The following is a 21,737-nucleotide window of genomic DNA, read 5'->3' as shown; positions in this document are numbered from 1 at the left end:
CCATAGAATGTCACAGCCTAGCTCGACGACATATGCAAATATAATCCACGCCAGCAAAGGGGTTGCGCCCTTGGATGTTCCCCCTGGGTCGAGAGACTTGGGGAGGAGCCTTCCGGACTACGGTCCGGGGGGTTTAATGAAATCCAGGGCCCAACCCTTTTCAGCTACTACAGCCATACTGGACCTACCTGAAGAAGATTGCCCAGAACTATTTCCTGCTGATTCACCCACCATTCAAGTCACAATCAACTCAAATGGTCAACCCAATCTGAGAGGACATATCCTGCGGCAACTAATAAGCAACCAACAGATCTTCCTCTTCAATTACGGACGAGCAGACACCTGGTTCTTTACATCAACTGCCTTCGACGTCACCACCTTACATAATACACACAAAACACACGGCCCCTACACGCTCTACTTCACTTTACACGAAAAAACAGGATCAACGGAACCCTTAGATGGGTCCCACCCACACTAAGCGATCGCACACTCATACAAGCTCTACAACCCTACAGCAACAAGGAACCTTCTATATACACAATCCCCCTCACTACCAACCGCAATTTCTCAATATACACTGACAACCCATCAGCCATCCCTCACTACATCCAAATAAACTACAAAAACAAGACACTCAACATGCTAATAGCCATCAAAGACAGAAAACAAGCCTGCCAAACATGCTCGTCAACTGAACACTGGACCAACCGCTGTCAAACTCTCAACTTACAAACAACGCCCAGTAATCAAACACCAGCACAATCTACACTACAAAAAACAACGCCATCCGCCCAGCCAGCACCATCACCAAGCGACCAACAAGCATCGGTCAAAAACCCGATCATCCCAGCCAAGCCGCCAAGTATACCATCAACACCTAGCAAACAAACATGCGCAGCAAAGTCGGATTCAGACAAACCAGCTGCATCAACAGCCCAAAAAAACGAACACTCTGCTCTCGTTCTCAGATATGGACATTACTACAACTTTCAAAAGGAAGAAGGAAGACAGCCCCACAGAAGAAAAGAAAAAAACAAAAAGTAAAAAATGTATTTTCGAATTCAATCACTGCAGGTTCTGCCCAGAACAATATAAATCACCCCGGGAAAGGGAAAGGCACGAACGAAGTGTCCACCTCAGATACTTACAGTGTGATCTTTGTGCAGACAAAGGGTACTACCAAGACATACGCACACACTTTGCAGAAAACCATCAAGAAGTAACGATGTATGACTGTAGAGATTGTAACTTATCCCTCCCACTAGAGAGCATGAGGGCACATACAAGTGTACACCATAAGAAAAAATAGGTATCTTAGACGTTTTGTAAACGCTTATGTATAATTGAAAGCAATGCCATGTATTGAACTATTTTAATAAAGAGAAAAAAAAAAAAAAAAAAAAAATTTACTAAAGATTTCCGTGGAGAGAAAAAAAATAAAAAAAAAAATTTACGAATAAAAAAAAAAAAAAAAAAAAAAAAAAAAGCCTTTTACTAAAGATTTCCGTGGAGAGGAGCATTATAATGAGTCTTAGAAGACTATTTAAAAAAAAAAATTATTTAAAAAAAAAAAAAAAAAAAAATTCTGTGTGGGCGCGTGGCGCACCTCGCGCGTGGAGTTTGTTGTGTACGTATTTTCTACGTAATGTATTGTACGTAACGTATTGTACGTAGTGGTTTTACGTAGTGTTTTGTTTGGTGTGGACTTTTGGATGTCGAGAATGGATGAAGGGAGGTTTCTGTGTGTCAGGGCCTGGACCATCCTAGACATAAGTCGGTGCAACACCAGCAAATGGTCGAACGTAATGTTTTGTTATATATGAACTGTTTTGTTCCGTTGAGTTTTGTTTCTGTTTTTTATGTCTCCAGTGTTCTGTTTTACCTAAATTCTAGTTTGTTTATAAGCTTGGTTCCATATTTATTTTGTTAAATAAATTTTATTATATTGTTTAAGTTTTTGTTTTATTTTTAGTAGTTTTATTATTTAGACTAAGGTTAGGTTATTAACCAGTCTGGGTTTATCCGGGCTTGCACTGACCGGACAGTAGTTAGTTAGATAAGCCTAGGGAAGGGTAGATAGATTTTAAGGTATCCCCCCCCCCCCCCCCCCCCTAACAGGGCTTACATCTATAACTGCCCGATTGCACTGAAAATATACGAGAAAGTTTATGCAGATCATTCATGCTTGATTTTAGAATGCACTCTTTCGATGTTTTAGGGGCTATTCATTTGTGACGTCCAAAAAAATTATTTCAGTTTTTTTTTTCAATTACAGTTTTGAGAGGCGTGGTAGGCTGAGATGTGACGACATTTTAGGTGTAGGTTTCTGGCTTTTAGTAAAGATGGGTGACGTTGGCGAGGGAGGAGAGTTTTAAAAAATCGTTGAAAATCATGACGTCGCTGATGAAATGGAAGACCCGCACTAACCCACAAATTTTACTTTCTACATGATATAGAATGTAATCAAGTGGAGGTCAATATACCCCCCCCCCCCCCCCACACACACACACCCAGTCCACTAAAGTAGTTTTTTTTCTGACACTCCCCACCATACCCATTTATGTTTGTTATCTTTGTCAACATTCCTTAGCACAACAGTTCAGCCTACAATAGTGACAATAGCACACCTCCCCACGCACGCCAATGTGTGATTATCCCAGCCCTGAACTACTGGTATCCACTTAAAGCGTGAAAAACACCCGTGTAGCGTGGTTAAATTATTACGCTTGCCCGTTTGAGTGAACTCTAATCACCAATCCACGGTATTTTCGACTGTGATACTAGGCCCTACACACATCAACATGTGTAGTTTACTTGACCATTGCTTGACTTGCGAGCTGGGGGGGGGGGGGGGGGAGGAAGGTGGCATTCGTCTACAGACTTCATTACGCATTTGTTTTCGGCTTAGTTTAATACGGACTAAACCAGGTCTATTTAGGGCGTGTCCAGATAAGCCCCGCCCCTAATGCAAATTACGCAAATTTACGCAAGCAACCTTGACCTATTTCTGATGTCTAGACATTTAATTTAATTTAAACACACCTTAAAAATAGCTCCTTATCCGCTTCTTCTAGGGTTAGTGTCATGGTTGGGTTAGGTTTAAAAACAAAGTATATGTTTTACATCCCTTTTTACTTTCTCGTATATACGAAGTATAGAGAAAGTCTTGTAATCGTGCAAAAAAAAAATCGAGATTTTTGCAAATCTCGACGTTTTACATCTCACTGATACGGAAAAACATAATTTTGCAATCTTGTCCGTATGTCTGTGTGTCTGTGTGTGTGTGTCCGTGTGTAAACACGATAACTTGAGTACCGTTACAGCTAGGTTGATGAAATTTCATATATAAGTATTTAATCAAAATCGTAGATCCGTATCAACTTTTGGGCGATTTCGGATAACCGGAAGTGGTACTTTTTCTACTTTGAATTTTTCAAAAGCCTATAACTTGAGTACTATTTCAGATAGATAAATGAAATTTGATATGTAAGTAAAAGATCTAATTCTCTACCTTCTGTCAAATTTTGAGAATTTTTCGTTGACCGGAAGTACTTATTTACGCTACTTCCGATTTCTCAAAAAACTAATGTAAATTTTAAAAGTACTAATAATATTGCGCACTATTATGCGCTTTTTTATTCGCGTTCACTTGGTGTGCAATTAATTTGTCTACGAGATTTTATTCTATTTTTAAAACTTTAAGTATTTAAAATGGATTAAAAATCATGTCTATTGGGCTTGTAAGTTGTTAAAGTAGCTTACCAAGTTCTCGCTCCGGTAGTTGCCAGCTGGCGTTTTTTTGTTTTTTCAAACCAAATGTGAATATTTTTTATTTATTTTTTTTTAAGTTATGAAATCTACTTTCGTTTTTGGAATAAAAAAAACTCCGACAATAAGTTGTTTTAAGTAAATTAAGTTTAAAATAACACACACACACAAATATATTATATTTTATATAGATCTAGAATACAACCTGTATAATAATAATACATCTATAATCTATATAAAATATGATATTTATAGGCCTAAAAGATTTCAATCGTAAATCTGAAATCAAGCCTAATTTAATTAATAAATATATATAGCCTAGATCTAGAGTCTAGATTTCTAGATCTAGAATTCTATATCTAGATCTATGACTTAAAAAAAACCCTCTTGAAAATTCCGACTTAGACAGTAACATACGACATACATGATTTATTTTTAATTTATAGACTCAAGAGTAGTCTAGAGCAGAGACGTAGCGAGGGGGCGGGGGGCGGGGGGGGGGGGACATATGTCCCCGGGCGCCGACCTTAGGGGGGGGGCGCCAAATTGAAAGTTTGAGGGGGGGTGCAAATGAAAAGTTCGAGGGGGGGTGCAAATCGAAAGTTTGAGGGGGGGGGGTGCAAATGAAAACTTCGAGGGGGGGGGGGGTGCAAATCGAAAGTTTGATGGGGGGGTGCAAATGAAAACTTCGAGGGGGGGGTGCAAATCGAAAATTTGCTCCCGAGGGGGGCGCCAAATTGAAAGTATGTCCCCGGGCGCCGGGAAGGGTCGCTACGCCTCTGGTCTAGAGATCTAGATTCTAGTTCTAGATCTAGTTTCTTTTATTTTACAGTGTAGTTGAGTGGAATTAATTACTAAATTACTAAATAGGCTATTTACTTTAAGACAGGTAGACTAGAATATGTTCAATATCAATGTATATATAGAATCTAGATTATTCTAGATCTAGCGAAGTTTAGTGTAGTCTTGTTGTAGAACTTAAGAACTAAATCTAGAGTGTAGGCAACTGTAGTAATTTAGATCTAGAATCTAGTACTGTGTGACGTCATTTTAGGGGGTGGGGGTCTGGCTTTTTGTGACGATGTGTAGGGGGAGGGGGAGGTAAAAATCGTCAAAAAAATGCGTGACGTCATTTATAGATGACCCCCATGGAGAAGATCCACACAGAAACAGTTTAAGGAAAGGGGCCTAACATTCAAACAGGTAGAGGTACCAACATGATTTTAGAGATTATGTAGATATACATATATATATATATATATAGGGGGAGGGGTAGAGAGAGAGAGGGTTCATCTGTAAATTGCATCACACATTTTATGATGATTTTTACCTCCCCCTCATAAAGGAGGGCAGTAAAAAGAAGAATGTATGATAGCTGGGTAATCCTAATTTATATAATCAGATTATTGTGGTAAATAAAAGTCAACATATCTAGCCTAACAAAATGCCATGAATTTAAAATATATATTATGACTTAGAGAAAGTTTGGTGAAATGGAAATATCTGCAAATTTGATTTATTGATGATGTGTAACTTGTTTATATTATTCCTTTGGAGCTGATATTAATAAAAAGTTAATGAAATTATAGAGTTTTATCCAATTGATGTTTCTAAAGCCTTGCATGAGCTTAATTTAAATATATTTAGCTGCCCAGGCAAAGAACCTAATGAATTTTCCAGAATTGGCTTGTCGTTTGACCGATGGTAAGAAAGAGAATCACCCAGGATCTTCGCTGATAAGAAAATCTGAAGACATACCTTATTCTTCTATATCTAAATGTGATTTGTCTAATGAAAATATTTATTCAGTGACAATTGCTAAAGATATTTTACCATTATTTCAAACATCATCTTCTGAAATGTTGTTTTCTATCTCTAAACCTTCCACAATTTCTTCAAGTTTCAAGAGATATTTTAACATCATTGCCTACTTCCCACAGTTCTTATGTTCAAAATTTGCAATTTTCTGAGAAACAAAGTAATAATAAATTTGTACCCAGTGTTTTAGTTTCAGCTCCATTAAAATTTAATAAACCAATCAATTTCAAAATTAAATGTTTCTTATCCCATATGAAAGTAGTCTGTTTTATTTAAGAAAAATCACCTTTAAAAAAATTTAATGTTTGAATGTCAATAAATTGTTGACATGGACTGGTTTGCAGGTAAGCTTTTATACTTAGTGTACAATAAAGATTCAGTTTTGATGTCAATATAGTTGCTTCTGAAAGAATTAAACTATAAACAATAGCATTTATATTAATATCTCAATGGCAGTTCAGTATACTTTCATCATTGTTTTCAAATAACAAAACAGAACTACAATTTTAAAATTGAAAAAAAAAAATGAAAATAATTTCATAAATGGATGGTTTTTTAATTACTTAAAACAGAAGATGCATCAATACAGCATTACAATGTATATGATTAATATTTCTTTTCATGGACAATCATCATTTAAATTCTTCATTAAAAGTTAAATTCAGCTTCCTTGTGTCTAAAAATCCACATCCATGCTGTTCCATTTACCTAGAAATTAAATAAATAATATTTTTAACAACTTTCTGTAATATGAAAAAATTAATCATTGATTAAAACAGACAGCCAATATAGCAGTTGAATTAAAATTCACCTGTTTCTGTGACATTTGCATGTAAAATTAGAGTGTTCAGAGGTATATACCCAGCCACCTTTAATTTCCCTATCTTGAGCCAGGTACTCATGAGAGCTGGTACTCATGAGACTTAGGACATCATACCAGGACTAAAACCATGGATCTTTTAGGATAGAAATGTGAAAGCTACTGTCTGATAGTCCCACTATCAAGCCATACATATTAATACTTACAGTATATAATCTTAGTAGCAACATATTCTTTAAGAATTAGAACACTGAATCGATTTCAAACTTGGGCTTAAGCTGAAAAATGGCTTATTATAAAAAAAAAATTCAGCTCACCTTTAGTTCAAGATCAGCACCAATAGCCACAGTAAAGTGTGAGAAAATTGCTTGCCAAGTACCTAGGGAATTTAAATATAATAAATTATTAAGTTTATCCATATATTATATTAAAATAATTATTTAACTAATATGAGATATTAATATATATATATATATATATATATATATATATATATATATATATATATATATATATATATATATATATATATATATATATATATATATATATATATATATATATATATATATTTATAAAAGGTTTAATTTATTGTAAAGGTTCAGTTTTCTATCTACTTAGCTTGTCTTAAAAACTAAAATATCTGGTTTACAGTTAACCATATCTTAACTATTACAAAACTATTAGTTTCATTTTCATTACTTGTAACTAAAAATTGTAGTCAATAGATCTAAAACTTAATTCTATTAACAGCTAACTGTAACCATATTGACTCTGACCAATTTATTAATTTTTGTACCCTGTAATTCATTAATAATTAGGCTTATACTAAAAGGCCGAAAGTTATCAATTGTAGATTTTATAGTCCCTGGTCTAGACTAACAAGACTAGCCTACAAGTCTAATAGTACTAATACACATGATCTAGTTTATAAGTTTACTACTAGGCAACTTGCTAGAAGACTAGTACTTAACCAAACTTTAACTTGCTAAAAATAAAAGGGCCTAATACAATAATAGATGGCCTAGTAATACTTTTTTTTTACTGTGCTACTTACACTGCTTTTGGTACTATTACTATGACTAACTAACTACTAACTAAACTCTATTGTAGCTTGATGGAGATCTATCATCTTGCTCTTCTAGTAGTCTACACTACTTACTACTTAGAAAAGTAGTAGCACTACTGTAACAATTTCAAAATAAATGTAATCTATATAGATCTATTACTAGATCTACTCATTGCAACACTGTAGTCTGATAAGTCTGTAAGCCCTAAATGTATCTAGACCTAGATTCTAGTCTAATTTAGTTTCAGTCTAGTTATTAGTACCTACACTCTACAATAGTCTACAGTACTCTACACTACACTCTACTACTACTCTAATCACTCTACGTCTACTGGCTACTGATCTAGATCTAGTAAATAGCTAGAGTAGATCTAGTCTAGATATAAAAAAATTAATTTAAAATTAAAAACAAGTTAGCCTTACTAGGCATTACTAGCTCTTACTAAACTTAACTAGGGTAGGTTTTACCTAAACTAGATCTAATCTAGATCTAGAATCTATCTAGATTTAGATCTAGATCTACTAGATTCTCTAGATCTAGATCTAGATTTTAGATCTAGGGCCTACCATACTAGAACTAGATCTACCATCTGCAACTAGAATCTAGATCTAGATCTAGTAATACTATCTATCTAGCCATCTATCTACAAGCTACTTCTAATAACTAATATATATTATCTAGATCTAGAATCTAGATTCGATTAATAAGTAAGTCGTAGACTCGTAGGCTGAGTGAGACTGGAAGTCATCCTCATTTTCCTGTTGTTTTAGTTTTTACCGTCATCCTTTTCTTAATATTTTTAATATTTTATCTAGATGACTAAAATACTAGATCTAGAATCTAGATCTAATATATTCTAATTCATGAACTTATACTCTTAGAACTAGATTAAAGCAATGTAGATCTTAGTAGGTAGATTCTAGAATCTAGATCTAGATCTAGGTCTGGGAATCTTGTCTCGTAGCAAAGACTGAGTAGAGTCAGAGTAATGTCCCCTAGCGGCCTAGCCTTGGACAAACTATCAACAAAAGAAATAAAATCAATATACTTACCGCCACAAAACTTTTATATTCAAAAATGCATACACATGTGTTTGTTCCCATCCATATGAACAAAACAGCGTTGAAAGTTTTTACAGTTGTTGCATTTCTGGAACGTTTGATGATTTTGAAATCTTGAAGCGGGACCTACTAACAAATAGCCGCCATGTTTTTTGTTATCAATGGGAAACCCTGTTCACAACAATTGATTTAGTTCGAAAACTTTTATCTCTCCCTGGCTAACCAGACACGAATTAACGCGAGAAAGAACGATAAACTTACAAGTTCTATAGCCCGAGTTCCCATCCCCTGTTATTTTATATAAGAATATTCGAGAAAGTTTAGGGGAGATCACTCCCGGTTTATTTAAATATCTTTTTATTGAGTGGAGAGGGTGGGTGTTCCGTGTTTCACATGGTAGTAATTGGTTAACTCCCGATGCCCAATGAGGCATCAGAAAATGACCCACACATTTTCTTTGAGGCGCAGCTTTCAGTTTCACATTTTTTTCTGGGAACTGATTCGGAACTAAAGTTATACAGTAGCCTAAATGATTACTGGTGTAAATGCTTGAGATATTTGAAAAATTTCACATCCGCAATCTTAGAATCCTGTTTTTTTTTTTAAATTAAAAAATATAAGTTTTTAAACGTTTTCAAGTATCTTGTGTCACAGTAATGGATGTAGGCTACCCATGAGCAAATAAATCATAGTGTAGGGCTGATATTTCCCCAAATGAAGGCCTTACTAAAATATTTGCAATTTTTTTAAAAATCTCATTTTTATTTTTAATTGTAATCTTCCTTTACATATTTAAAAATCATGTTAAACACAGAAACAGAGCAATAAAATTAACAGCTATGTAGAAATGGATGGCGTAGATTGGTTGCAACAAAACTAAGAAGAGATTTTGCTATTTCATTCATGTCACTTTCCTCACACAAGTATCAACAAAACCATGAAATATTTTTAAAAACCTTTTTATTGTTTATAGATCAAAAAGCAAGCAGCAAAATAAAATAAAAATATTAATAATCATCATAATTTCAAATAAAATAAACACAACAAAAATAAACAATAAATTAAAAAGTAACACCGGACTAAATCTATAAACCAAAAATAAAACAAGTTGAAATTAACATGGGAAGAAACTTCAGCTGTTTTTTTTACAAAAGCTGTTGCCTAAATAAAATATTGAGGGTTATTAACTTTTAGCACTAAATAAATGAACGCCCTAAGCTTCATGCAAAGGAAAATATCAAGCTGTGATAAGAAAGTTGTAAAAAAATTTAAGTCACGCTGGTTGGTGCTTAAGTTTTATTATGTCATGTCACACACTCAAAATGTATGTAAATGCCACACTATAGTTTAATGTCACACACTAGAAGCTAGGTATATGTCAATGCTAGAGGCTAGGTGAATGTCAAATGTTCGTATTGGCTTAAATGTCACACACTAGATTGTAGGCCTCACTAAATAGTACATGCCAGAAAATGCTTATTTGACATTTTAGGTAAAATGTTTATAATATCACTCACAATAATGTACCTAGATGTCAATTAATAGAATATATCAAGATGTCATATGCTAGAATAAACCTATATGTCATTTAATTTCAGACTAAATTTACACACCTGTGAGCCAAAATGCATGATTACAAACAAATCTCTATACACTATGTGTTTATTACGGCATGTGAGAATAGAAGGAAATAGAGATACATTTGTTTGTTATATTTAAAATAATCCACAATGGAATTGAATAAGTGACTAAAAGAAATGTTAAATTTTAATACTTTACTTATTATAAAGATAAAATAAACAGGTAAATATTTTATGATGACAAAAAGGCGCAAAAAACATACCATACGAAAAAAGCAGTTGCGGCTTAATGGAAAAGATAATGAGATCAGATGAATCGGATATCATGTAAAGGAATTATATAACAGTGGATAATATCTTGCTGTGTAGGAGATGATGATGTGAATTTGGCAATTTATTAAAAGGCAAAGAGTCAACCTATGCAACTGCCATTTTTGTTTTACATGGGTGTTAAATTTGTTGCAAGAAAATAATAATTTAGAAAAAGGAAACACCCATCATTAAAGTAAGAACCCTTGTAGTGATAAAGAAAGTGTAAAAAGTTTTAGTTTGTTATATATAGAAAAAACCTGGCTAAACAAACTGTCTAAAGTTATGCTGCTGGCTTAAGACATGTACTAAAACCTCTTCAAAAGAGAACCACAGAAAATGATAATTTCCACTTTTGTTTGTGATTATAAACATGAAGTAGGGATCTTAGAGAAATCTCTAGATAGACATCACATAATGAGCCTGATTAAAGTTTTTAGTAAATTTAATTTGTATTTAACACAAAAAAAACAAAAAAAAAACCGTTACATGAGATAATATTTCACCATTTCAGGGTTTAGCCTACTCTTATTTAAATCTAATTTCATAACAAAGTTTTAGTTTCTTTGCATATTATTTTTTGGATAGATATTTATGTAATTATTTATGCTCTGATTTAATCAATGAAAACAATTAAACACTTAATGTTAAAAGACAAAAAGTAATTTTATAATTCATCCTTCTTTATGATGAGTTAATGACAAAGGTCATAAGCACTTATGGATAATCAATAATAGAATAGAATATTTAAAAATATATAAACTAAATAAAAGGCATGGTATGCTTGTATAATGATTGACTGCTTAGTTAACCTTACAACACATTGAAACAAGCTATTGTTTCTTGCCATGGAGTATTTTAAGACCTGTTTAGCATCAAACTAATTTTTAGATTTAAATGAGCAAATACAATCTAAACCAGTAAGGAAAGAATTAACAAAGGTTAATAAAGAAAAAATGTAAAACAATCGTAAATCAATGAATTGAAATTTTTGAATGTAATACATCTACAGTGAACACAAGAAAAATATATTGCAAGTTAACAACTCTTTGGACAAAATAAAACAATTAAAACATGACAAAAATTTAATTGTATAATGAACAACCAAACCCTAAGTAGGAAATTATTTACATTGCAACTTTAACAAAATATAACTCCTAATTTACAACACAACTGAGCTACAAATGTAGGAATAAAAGGGTTCACAAGGTGAACAGTATCATGTTCACAAGTCTTGCTAGAGTAGCATTGCACAGATAGTTTGACCAGTAGAGTAATGACCAGTAGAGGGCGTGGTTTGCAAAGAACAGGAGTGACTAAGATAAAGGACTGACCAACAGAGATAGACTTCCACCTAGCCTGACCATAGCTTTCACAGTTGGAGTTACGAGCTGAATAGACAACTAATTACATATATATAGACAACTAATTACATTATATATATATATATATATATATATATATATATATATATATATATATAGTTATACACTTATTAACAATTTAAAAAGGAACACAAAATGAACAAACAATTTAACGCAAATTCAAATTAGTGAATTATTAGACTCAGACACATACTACAACCTTTTATTTATAGACTTTGTAAAAGTGTACAAATAGGTTAAAGTTGTACATAAATGGGGTAGCCTGTGGGAAATGTGTACAAGACAGCTGGAGTTTTAAAGAGGGAAACATAACAAAGTAACAAGTGTATAGGAGGTCTTTTTATATATTCCTGATAGAAGACAAGAAAAGGTATAGATTTATTTTATATACAACATTTTATATTATTCAAGTATAGGAGAAAAAAATAGAGATATTAAAATCTTGTTAAAAAAGAAACTTACCATAACATATAGGGTTATACATATTTTAAAACTGATCATTACACTTAGTAAAAACCTGTTCAGTTATTGCTGTAAGAGAATGCAAACAGACTATGTACAATGTTTTTGTTTAGCGCAGTAAGTCATGTCACTATGGTTACAAGAGTACAAACAAGTGCCCTGCCTACTAAAACAGCAACTGTCTTGAATTCTAATGGTCAGCTGGTCAGTCCTCTGTTGGTTTTTTTTTTTAATTTAAACTCCACTTTCCACACGCTCAGATTCCATTGTTTCGATGATCTTTGTTAGAATGATCTGGAAAGATGACATTTTACATTGTAACAAGATAACACCAAGTTGAATTTTACATTGTAACAAGATAACACCAAGTTGACATTTTACACTGTAACAAGATAACACCAAGTTGACATTTTACATTGTAACAAGATAACACCAAGTTGACATTTTACATTGTAACAAGATAACACCAAGTTGACATTTTACACTGTAACAAGATAACACCAAGTTGACATTTTACATTGTAACAAGATAACACCAAGTTGACATTTTACATTGTAACAAGATAACATCAAGTTGACATTTGACACTGTTACATAACAGTACGATCTGGAAAGATTTTCTAACAACCCCTATAATGACCCCAATCATTGCACTTAGATTATCCAGGCACCACTTTTACAATGACCCATGTCATTATTACCCATTTTTCATCATTTAGGTAATTTAATAAGTCCAGATAAATGGGGATACTACAGGTGATTTAAGGTGTGTATAATACAGGTGATTTAAGGTGTTTGTAATACTGGTGATTTAAGGTGTTTGTAATACTGGTGATTTAAGGTGTTTGTAATACAGGTGATTTAAGGTGTTTGTACTACAGGTGATTTTAGATGTGTATACTACAGATGATTTAAGGTGTATATACTACAGGTGATTTAAGGTGTTTGTACTACAGATGATTTAAGGTGTATATACTACAGGTGATTTAAGGTGTTTGTACTACAGGTAAAATAGGTGCTTACCTGTGCGGCTGCAGCATCAGCTATAATCAGGTCCTTCTTTGTGACATTGCTACCAAACAGTTTCTTCTTTTCCTTATCCTAGAAAACATTTGAACAATGTTGAACTCATGTTGTTAACTAAATCATATTGTTAATAAAAGAAAACTTCAGTAGTAAATAAGGATAATTAACAATTTCAGCCTGTTACCTAGATAGATTGTTCTGTTATTGCAAGTTTTTATTTTGTTATCTCATGATTTTAAAGTTCAACCCAAGACAGTAAGTAGTCTGTAAATCACCTAATGTGTTTGACATGCCTACTTGACTAAAACTATGCATATTACATATTCTTGAGATTTGTATAGATTTTTTTAGTAAGTATTTGAATTTAGACCTAGGTAACAACACTAAATATCCCCTGCTTTTCAAAAATAATATTTGAAAGTTAAGTTCCCTTTCAAACCAGAATTAGCCTCTTTTGTTGACCTCAGTTTATGAAAGGCCAGTATGGTAAGCACTATGCCAGACATAATAATTACCTAAACAAGCATCCAGCCATCATTAGATTACATTTGTAATTAGCCATCATTAGATTAAGCTTACCTAAACCCAGATTACATTTGTAATTAGCCATCATTAGATTAAGCTTACCTAAACCCAGATTACATTTGTAATTAGCCATCATTAGATTAAGCTTACCTAAACCCAGATTACATTTTTAATTAGCAATCATTAGATAAAGCTAACCTAAACCCAGATTACCTTGTAATTAGATTAAGCGAACTTAAATCCAGGTTACCTTGTAATTAGATAAAGCTAACCTAAACCCAGATTACCTTGTAATTAGATAAAGCTAACCTAAACCCAGATTACCTTGTAATTAGATTAAGCGAACTTAAATCCAGGTTACCTTGTAATTAGATAAAGCTAACCTAAACCCAGATTACATTTGTAATTAGATAAAGCTAACCTAAACCCAGGTTACCTTGTAATTAGATAAAGCTAACTTAAATCCAGGTTACCTTGAGTAAAATTTCAATCCCTTTAGCAGACAGCTTGGGGGCAGCTTTCAGCTCCTGGAAGGTGAAGACCCACTCAGTGTCCCAGGACCCAAACAGCTCACCTCGTTTGGCCAGCATGATGCGCCTGAAAGTACATGTCATACAATGTCAAACCACATGTCATACAATCTCAAACCACATGTCATACAATGTCAAACCACATGTCATACAATGTCAAACCACATGTCATACAATGTCAACTCTCAAACCACATGTCATACTATGTCAAACCACATGTCATACAATGTCAAACCACATGTCATACAATGTCAACTCTCAAACCACATGACATACAATGTCAACTCTCAAAGCTAATGTCAACTCTCAAACCACATGTCATACTATTCAACTCTCAAACCACATGTCATACAATATCAACTCTCAAAGTTAATGTCAACTCTCAAACCACATGTCATACTATTCAACTCTCAAACCACATGTCATACAATGTCAGCTCTCAAAACACATGTCATACAATGTCAACTATGAAACCACATGTCATACAATGTCAACTCTCAAACCACATGTCATACAATGTCAACTCTCAAAACACATGTCATACAATGTCAACTCTCAAACCACAAGTCATATAATGTCAACTCTCAAAGCACAAGTCATATAACAATAATAAAAGTGACATTTAAAATTCAAAATGAAACAATTTAAGAATTAATTCCCAAAAGTAATCATGTAAAATAAAGAAAATAATCACCCTGCTTTCCTGAAAACAAAAATAAGTCTGGGAAAACCCCCTTACTTGTCAGTAATGATGAAAACAATTTTTCCATCTTCCTTCATCTTGTAGTGCTGCACGTACTCGTCAGAGTCGACATATTTGCCCTTGTCTGTCTCCAGCAACAGGTTGTAGCCCTCAGCCTCCTCCTGGATGTACGGGCGGATGATCCCATCTTTGTTGAATCTTCGGGGTGGGCGCAGGCGGTGAATCTCATCACTCATGTCTGTGATTCTGGTGGGGGAAATAGCAGGTCAGTGGTATTGGCTATGGAGTGGTCAGTAGTGTGTTCACTAGGGAATGGTCAAGTGGTCAGTAGTGTGTTCACTAGGGAATAGTTATATTGTACTGTCAGTGAGTGATGTGTTATTTATGGAATGTTAAAGTGGTCAGTTGTATGTTCACTGTGGAATGGGTCAAGTGGTCAGTTGTGTGTTAACTTCACAATGGTCAAGATAAGATTGGCCTACCTTCGAATTCCTTCTAAGGAACTGCTAGCAAAGTCTACCACTCCAGAGGTCGGCCGAGTCACAACACCGACTAAACCTTTCCCAACACCTGACAATACAAGTTGGTCAGTAAACGCTTGTCATAGGACACCAGTACAAGGTGCGTGGTGTTGTTTGTGTGGTGTGGTGTAAAGCTGACTCACCTTTAAAGAAACCAGTCTAGTAGAACACCAGCACAAGGTGTGTGGTGTTGTGTGAGTGACTTGAGTGTGGTGTTGTGTAAAATCAACTCACCTTTAAAGAAACCAGTCTAGTAGAACACCAGCACAAGGTGTGTGGTGTTGTGTGAGTGACTTGAGTGTGGTGTTGTGTAAAATCAACTCACCTTTAAAGAAACCAGTCTAGTAGAACACCAGCACAAGGTGTGTGGTGTTGTGTGAGTGACGTGAGTGTGGTGTTGTGTAAAATCAGCTCACCTTTAAAGAAACCAGTCTAGTAGAACACCAGCACAAGGTGTGTGGTGTTGTGTGAGTGACGTGAGTGTGGTGTTGTGTAAAATCAGCTCACCTTTAAAGAAACCAGTCTAGTAGAACACCAGTACAAGGTGTGTGGTGTTGTGTGAGTGACGTGAGTGTGGTGTTGTGTGAGTGACGAGAGTGTGGTGTTGTGTGAGTGACGTGAGTGTGGTGTTGTGTAAAATCAACTCACCTTTAAAGAAACCAGTCTAGTAGAACACCAGTACAAGGTGTGTGGTGTTGTGTGAGTGACGTGAGTGTGGTGTTGTGTAAAATCAACTCACCTTTAAAGAAACCAGTCTAGTAGAACACCAGTACAAGGTGTGTGGTGTTGTGTGAGTGACATGAGTGTGGTGTTGTGTGAGTGACGTGAGTGTGGTGTTGTGTGAGTGACGTGAGTGTGGTGTTGTGTGAGTGACGTGAGTGTGGTGTTGTGTGAGTGACGTGAGTGTGGTGTTGTGTGAGTGACGTGAGTGTGGTATTGTGTGAGTGACGTGAGTGTGGTGTGGTGTAAAATCAACTCACCTTTAAAGAAACCAGTGAAACCTTCTTGCTTGGCTCCCTCCACAGGTTTCCTCACAATGCCAGTGACTCCATCAAACACACCCTGAAAATGTTAACTAGCATGTAGACTGGAAACACCAACTTTGTTTTTTTTCTCTTTGGTGTGGTAGTACTTCAGCTTTATCACTGAACATTTAACTGTTCATATAACACCATCTCAAATAATAAATAACTAAGAGAGATGGAAATGGAAGCAGTTTCCATAATAATTGAAAAAAGATGGCGATGGATGGGGCACGTCTTAAGAATGAATCCAGAAGACATCACAGGAATGAAACCTCATGGAAAAAGAAAGCAAGATAGCCAAGGTAGACGTGGCGGCACACAGTGGGCAAGCATTTGGCAGAGGGGGGGGGGGGGACTGCCAGGAAAATTGCTGGTGACTAACAAAAGAGGAGGTAGCTTTCTGTGGCGACACCATGTCTCTTGGGCACAACAAGGAAAAGATGATAACTGGGGCAGATATAGTAGGATTATCTATCTGTAGGATGACAGCTATGGAAGCCTTTTTTATTTTACCAAACGTAAGCCAGGTGCACATGAGAACTTGATAGACAATGAGATGGCTTACAGACTCAAGCCCCAGGAGCTTTAGATTACCACTTCACCACATTACCCTCTTAACTAGAAAAGATATGACCATAACAAGCTGCTTGTTGAAAGTAAACTGGACAGCTTACCATAACAAGCTGCTTGTTGAAAGTAAACTGGACAGCTTACAATAACAAGCTGCTAGTTGAAAGTAAACTGGACAGCTTACCATAACGAGGCCCTTGTTGAAAGTAAAAAGATCATTGGACAGCTTACCATAACGAGGCCTTTGTTGAAAGTAAAAAGATCACTGGACAGCTTACCATAACGAGGCCCTTGTTGAAAGTAAAAAGATCACCATAACGAGGCCCTTGTTGAAAGTAAAAAGATCACTAGACAGCTTACCATAACGAGGCCTTTGTTGAAAGTAAAAAGATCACTGGACAGCTTAGCATAACGAGGCCTTTGTTGAAAGTAAAAAGATCACTGGACAGCTTAGCATAACGCGGCCCTTGTTGAAAGTAAAAAGATCACCATAACGAGGCCCTTGTTGAAAGTAAAAAGATCACTAGACAGCTTACCATAACGAGGCCCTTGTTGAAAGTAAAAAGATCACCATAACGAGGCCCTTGTTGAAAGTAAAAAGATCACTAGACAGCTTACCATAACGAGGCCCTTGTTAAAAGTAAAAGATCACTGGACAGCTTACCATAACGAGGCCCTTGTTAAAAGTAAAAAGATCACTGGACAGCTTACCATAACGAGGCCCTTGTTAAAAGTAAAAAGATCACTGGACAGCTTACCATAACGAGGCCCTTGTTGAAAGTAAAAAGATCACCATACGAGGCCCTTGTTGAAAGTAAAAAGATCACTAGACAGCTTACCATAATGAGGCCCTTGTTGAAAGTAAAAAGATCACAGGACAGCTTACCATAACGAGGCCCTTGTTGAAAGTATAAAGATCACTGGACAGCTTACCATAACGAGGCCCTTGTTGAAAGTAAAAAGATCACAGGACAGCTTACCATAATGAGGCCCTTGTTGAAAGTAAAAAGATCACAGGACAGCTTACCATAACGAGGCCCTTGTTGAAAGTAAAAAGATCACCATAACGAGGCCCTTGTTGAAAGTAAAAAGATCACTAGACAGCTTACCATAATGAGGCCTTTGTTGAAAGTAAAAAGATCACAGGACAGCTTACCATAACGAGGCCCTTGTTGAAAGTAAAAAGATCACTGGACAGCTTACCATAACGAGGCCCTTGTTGAATGTAAAAAGATCACCATAACGAGGCCCTTGTTGAAAGTAAAAAGATCACAGGACAGCTTACCATAACGAGGCCCTTGTTGAAAGTAAAAAGATCACCATAACGAGGCCCTTGTTGAAAGTAAAAAGATCACAGGACAGCTTACCATAACGAGGCCCTTGTTGAAAGTAAAAAGATCACCATAACGAGGCCCTTGTTGAAAGTAAAAAGATCACTAGACAGCTTACCATAAGGAGGCCCTTGTTGAAAGTAAAAAGACCACTGGACAGCTTACCATAACGAGGCCCTTGTTGAAAGTAAAAAGATCACAGGACAGCTTACCATAATGAGGCCCTTGTTGAAAGTAAAAAGATCACAGGACAGCTTACCATAACGAGGCCCTTGTTGAAAGTAAAAAGATCACCATAACGAGGCCCTTGTTGAAAGTAAAAAGATCACTAGACAGCTTACCATAATGAGGCCCTTGTTGAAAGTAAAAAGATCACAGGACAGCTTACCATAACGAGGCCCTTGTTGAAAGTAAAAAGATCACTGGACAGCTTACCATAACAAGCTGCTTGTTGAAAGTAAAAAGATCACTGGACAGCTTACCATAACGAGGCCCTTGTTGAAAGTAAAAAGATCACTGGACAGCTTACCATAACGAGGCCCTTGTTGAAAGTAAAAAGATCACCATAACGAGGCCCTTGTTGAAAGTAAAAAGATCACCATAACGAGGCCCTTGTTGAAAGTAAAAAGATCACCATAACGAGGCCCTTGTTGAAAGTAAAAAGATCACTGGACAGCTTACCATAACGAGGCCCTTGCCGCCCCTGGCGAAGCCCTCTCTGGCAGTGGCTGGTCTCTTGTTGAGCTGCTCCCTCCTCTTCTTCTGGTAGTCTTCGTCCAGTGTGAGGGCGGCCAGACCTTTACCCAGGGTGCCTGTGATCCTGGACACTGCACCAGCAGTTCCACCTGGGGTAGAAGAAAATTTCAGACTGTCAACATAGTAAAATTTAAAGGGGCTAGAGGGTAGTAAAATCAAAAGACTATTTTCTAGGGATAAGACAATTAACTGAACACAAAACACGGATATCTACTAGCACACAAGAAACTGTGCCAACCATAGAATTTTACAGAGCAGGATGATTTAGTGCAACCTACCAACAGCAATTAACTGATGACAATACACAAATATCTACCAGCACACAAGAAACTGCCAACCATAAAATTTCACACAGCAGGTTGATTTAGTGCGACTTACCAACAGCAATTAACTGATGACAATAAACCAATATCTACCAGCACACAAGAAACTGTGCCAACCATAAAATTTCACACAGCAGGTTGATTTAGTGTGACTTACCAAAAGCAATTAACTGATGACAATACACAAATATCTACCAGCACACAAGAAACTGCCAACCATAAAATTTCACAGTTCAGGTTGATTTAGTGTGACTTACCAACAGCATGACCGAACAAACTGCGCACACCAAGTGCCAAGCCTTCAGCAAACTCTTCAGGTCCCTGAATAGCTCCCTAAACAACACAAATGTAATTATATAAATCTATTCAGTTATTGTAACTTTCGAGTATGCAATTATATAACAAAATAAATTTGAATAATTAAGAATTTAATTATATCAGCATTATACAATTATTTTTCAATTAATATCTTTTACAACATATCAATTTAAGTTATAAACATATATTTTTAAATGTAAACATAAGAAAGGAACATGTGGGTATGTGATTTTATTAATTTTTTGGATAAATTATATCAAACTTATTTATTAATCAGCAGTGTTTCTTCCAGACTTTTTTCTCCAGGGGGGGGGGGGGGGGGGGGGGAAAGGGGCACTAGAAATTTTCGGGGGGGGGGGGGGGTGACTTTCTTCAATGGGGGGCGGACACTGTTAAAAGTATATATTTTCTATATAAATTATTTAAATTTCATTTCGTTCGGGGGGGGGGGGGGGGGGGGGGGTGGGGGGGGGCACAGACGGACACAAAGCCCCTCCCCCGAAGAGATGCCTGGAATAAACTCTGTTAATCAGTCTAAATTTATTCAAAATATTTTACTGTCTGAGTTTATAAGGTAATTTGAGGGAAAAGGTTAACATATGAAAAGGTCTGTAAGCTAACCTGATAGGGTTCATAGAAAAGGTCTGTAAGCTAACCTGATAGGGTTCATAGAAAAGGTCTGTAAGCTAACCTGATAGGGTTCATAGAAAAGGTCTGTAAGCTAACCTGATAGGGTTCATAGAAAAGGTCTGTAAGCTAACCTGATAGGGTTCATAGAAAAGGTCTGTAAGCTAACCTGATAGGGTTCATAGAAAAGGTCTGCAAGCTAACCTGATAGGGTTCATAGAAAAGGTCTGTAAGCTAACCTGATAGGGTTCATAGAAAAGGTCTGTAAGCTAACCTGATAGGGTTCATAGAAAAGGTCCTCAATGCCTTCACTTAGTCCACGCAGAAGTCCAAAAGGATTGCCTAGAACATCCAGCCCTAGTACCAGAACATACATCTGTTTAACAGCCTGTTAGGACAGAACATTCAAGTTTACAAAGCTACAATAAAATACATTCCATTTTTATTATGTTCTGTCCCATCTTTCAATAAATTATTGAAAGGTAGGACAGAACATTCAAGTTTACAAAGCTACAACAAAATACATTCCATTTTTATTATGTTCTGTCCCATCTTTCAATAAATTATTGAAAGGTGGGACAGAACATTCAAGTTTACAAAGTTACAACAAAATACATTCCATTTTTATTATGTTCTGTCCCATCTTTCAATAAGGACTAGAGGAAACAAACTACTGACACCAGTCAAGTTGACTTGTTTCATGTATATTTATAATACTTTCCAATTATAGAGTCCTGAGTTTCCTGCCAACTCAGGGCCCCCATGTGTTGGGCTAACACAGGGACCCCAACAGCTAAAGGGCCCCCATATGTCAAGAGAACCCATGTTTTCAGAACTCAGACTGATTGTATTCCATTTTAGTCACAGACAATTTAGCCATTGTAGGGTGCAACAGAGGCCTAATAGGTTCAGTTTAAAAAGTAAAGCTTTGTCCAGTCAAAGACTGACCAGAGAATGCCCTTACCTGTCCACTGTAATGACGAACAAACTCTGAGGTCAGCTGAGTTTTAGTGTAGAAAGAATGGTTCCTCTCAAAGAAACCAAGTCTGAAGAAAGATAAAATAATACAAATTTCCATTAAATTGGTTTTAGCAAGCTTTAAAAGTTCTTTATTAAAAAAAATTGAATTATTTTGTTTAAAGAATAAATAGACAAAGGTTGAAAAAAAAAAACAAGAAATTTAAGTCAAATAAAGGAGGTCATTCTT

At 35.7% G+C, this 21,737-nt stretch overlaps 1 protein-coding gene and 1 long non-coding RNA gene across 2 annotated transcripts in view; both read right to left on the bottom strand.

The window, feature by feature from the left end:
* Positions 1-6,134: 6,134 nt before the first annotated feature.
* LOC131929114 (uncharacterized) lies at positions 6,135-8,725 on the bottom strand. The gene is made up of 3 exons (XR_009383894.1): positions 8,532-8,725; positions 6,727-6,788; positions 6,135-6,297 (listed from the first exon to the last, which is right to left on the bottom strand). It is a non-coding gene; the product is annotated as an uncharacterized LOC131929114 (long non-coding RNA).
* A 764-nt stretch (positions 8,726-9,489) lies between these two features.
* The window catches only part of LOC131929450 (intermembrane lipid transfer protein VPS13A), a 120,391-nt gene continuing 108,143 nt past the window's right edge, over positions 9,490-21,737 (bottom strand). Inside the window, exons 104-113 of the mRNA XM_059285665.1 lie at positions 21,495-21,576; positions 20,805-20,918; positions 19,843-19,918; positions 19,188-19,351; positions 16,561-16,642; positions 15,542-15,629; positions 15,096-15,305; positions 14,300-14,423; positions 13,299-13,376; positions 9,490-12,570 (exon numbers count right to left, since the gene is read on the bottom strand). Of these exons, the coding sequence (XP_059141648.1) occupies positions 12,511-12,570; positions 13,299-13,376; positions 14,300-14,423; positions 15,096-15,305; positions 15,542-15,629; positions 16,561-16,642; positions 19,188-19,351; positions 19,843-19,918; positions 20,805-20,918; positions 21,495-21,576 (1,078 nt within the window). The 3' untranslated portion in view covers positions 9,490-12,510. The remainder of the gene's footprint in view (positions 12,571-13,298; positions 13,377-14,299; positions 14,424-15,095; positions 15,306-15,541; positions 15,630-16,560; positions 16,643-19,187; positions 19,352-19,842; positions 19,919-20,804; positions 20,919-21,494; positions 21,577-21,737) is intronic.

Source organism: Physella acuta, unplaced genomic scaffold (assembly GCF_028476545.2).
Source record: "Physella acuta isolate Inbredline_101_S28 unplaced genomic scaffold, ASM2847654v3 ptg000094l, whole genome shotgun sequence".
Classification (NCBI taxonomy): Eukaryota; Metazoa; Mollusca; class Gastropoda; family Physidae; genus Physella; species Physella acuta.
The sequence above is the reverse complement of the archived record's forward strand: the minus strand, read 5'-3'. Positions and strand labels throughout refer to the sequence as shown.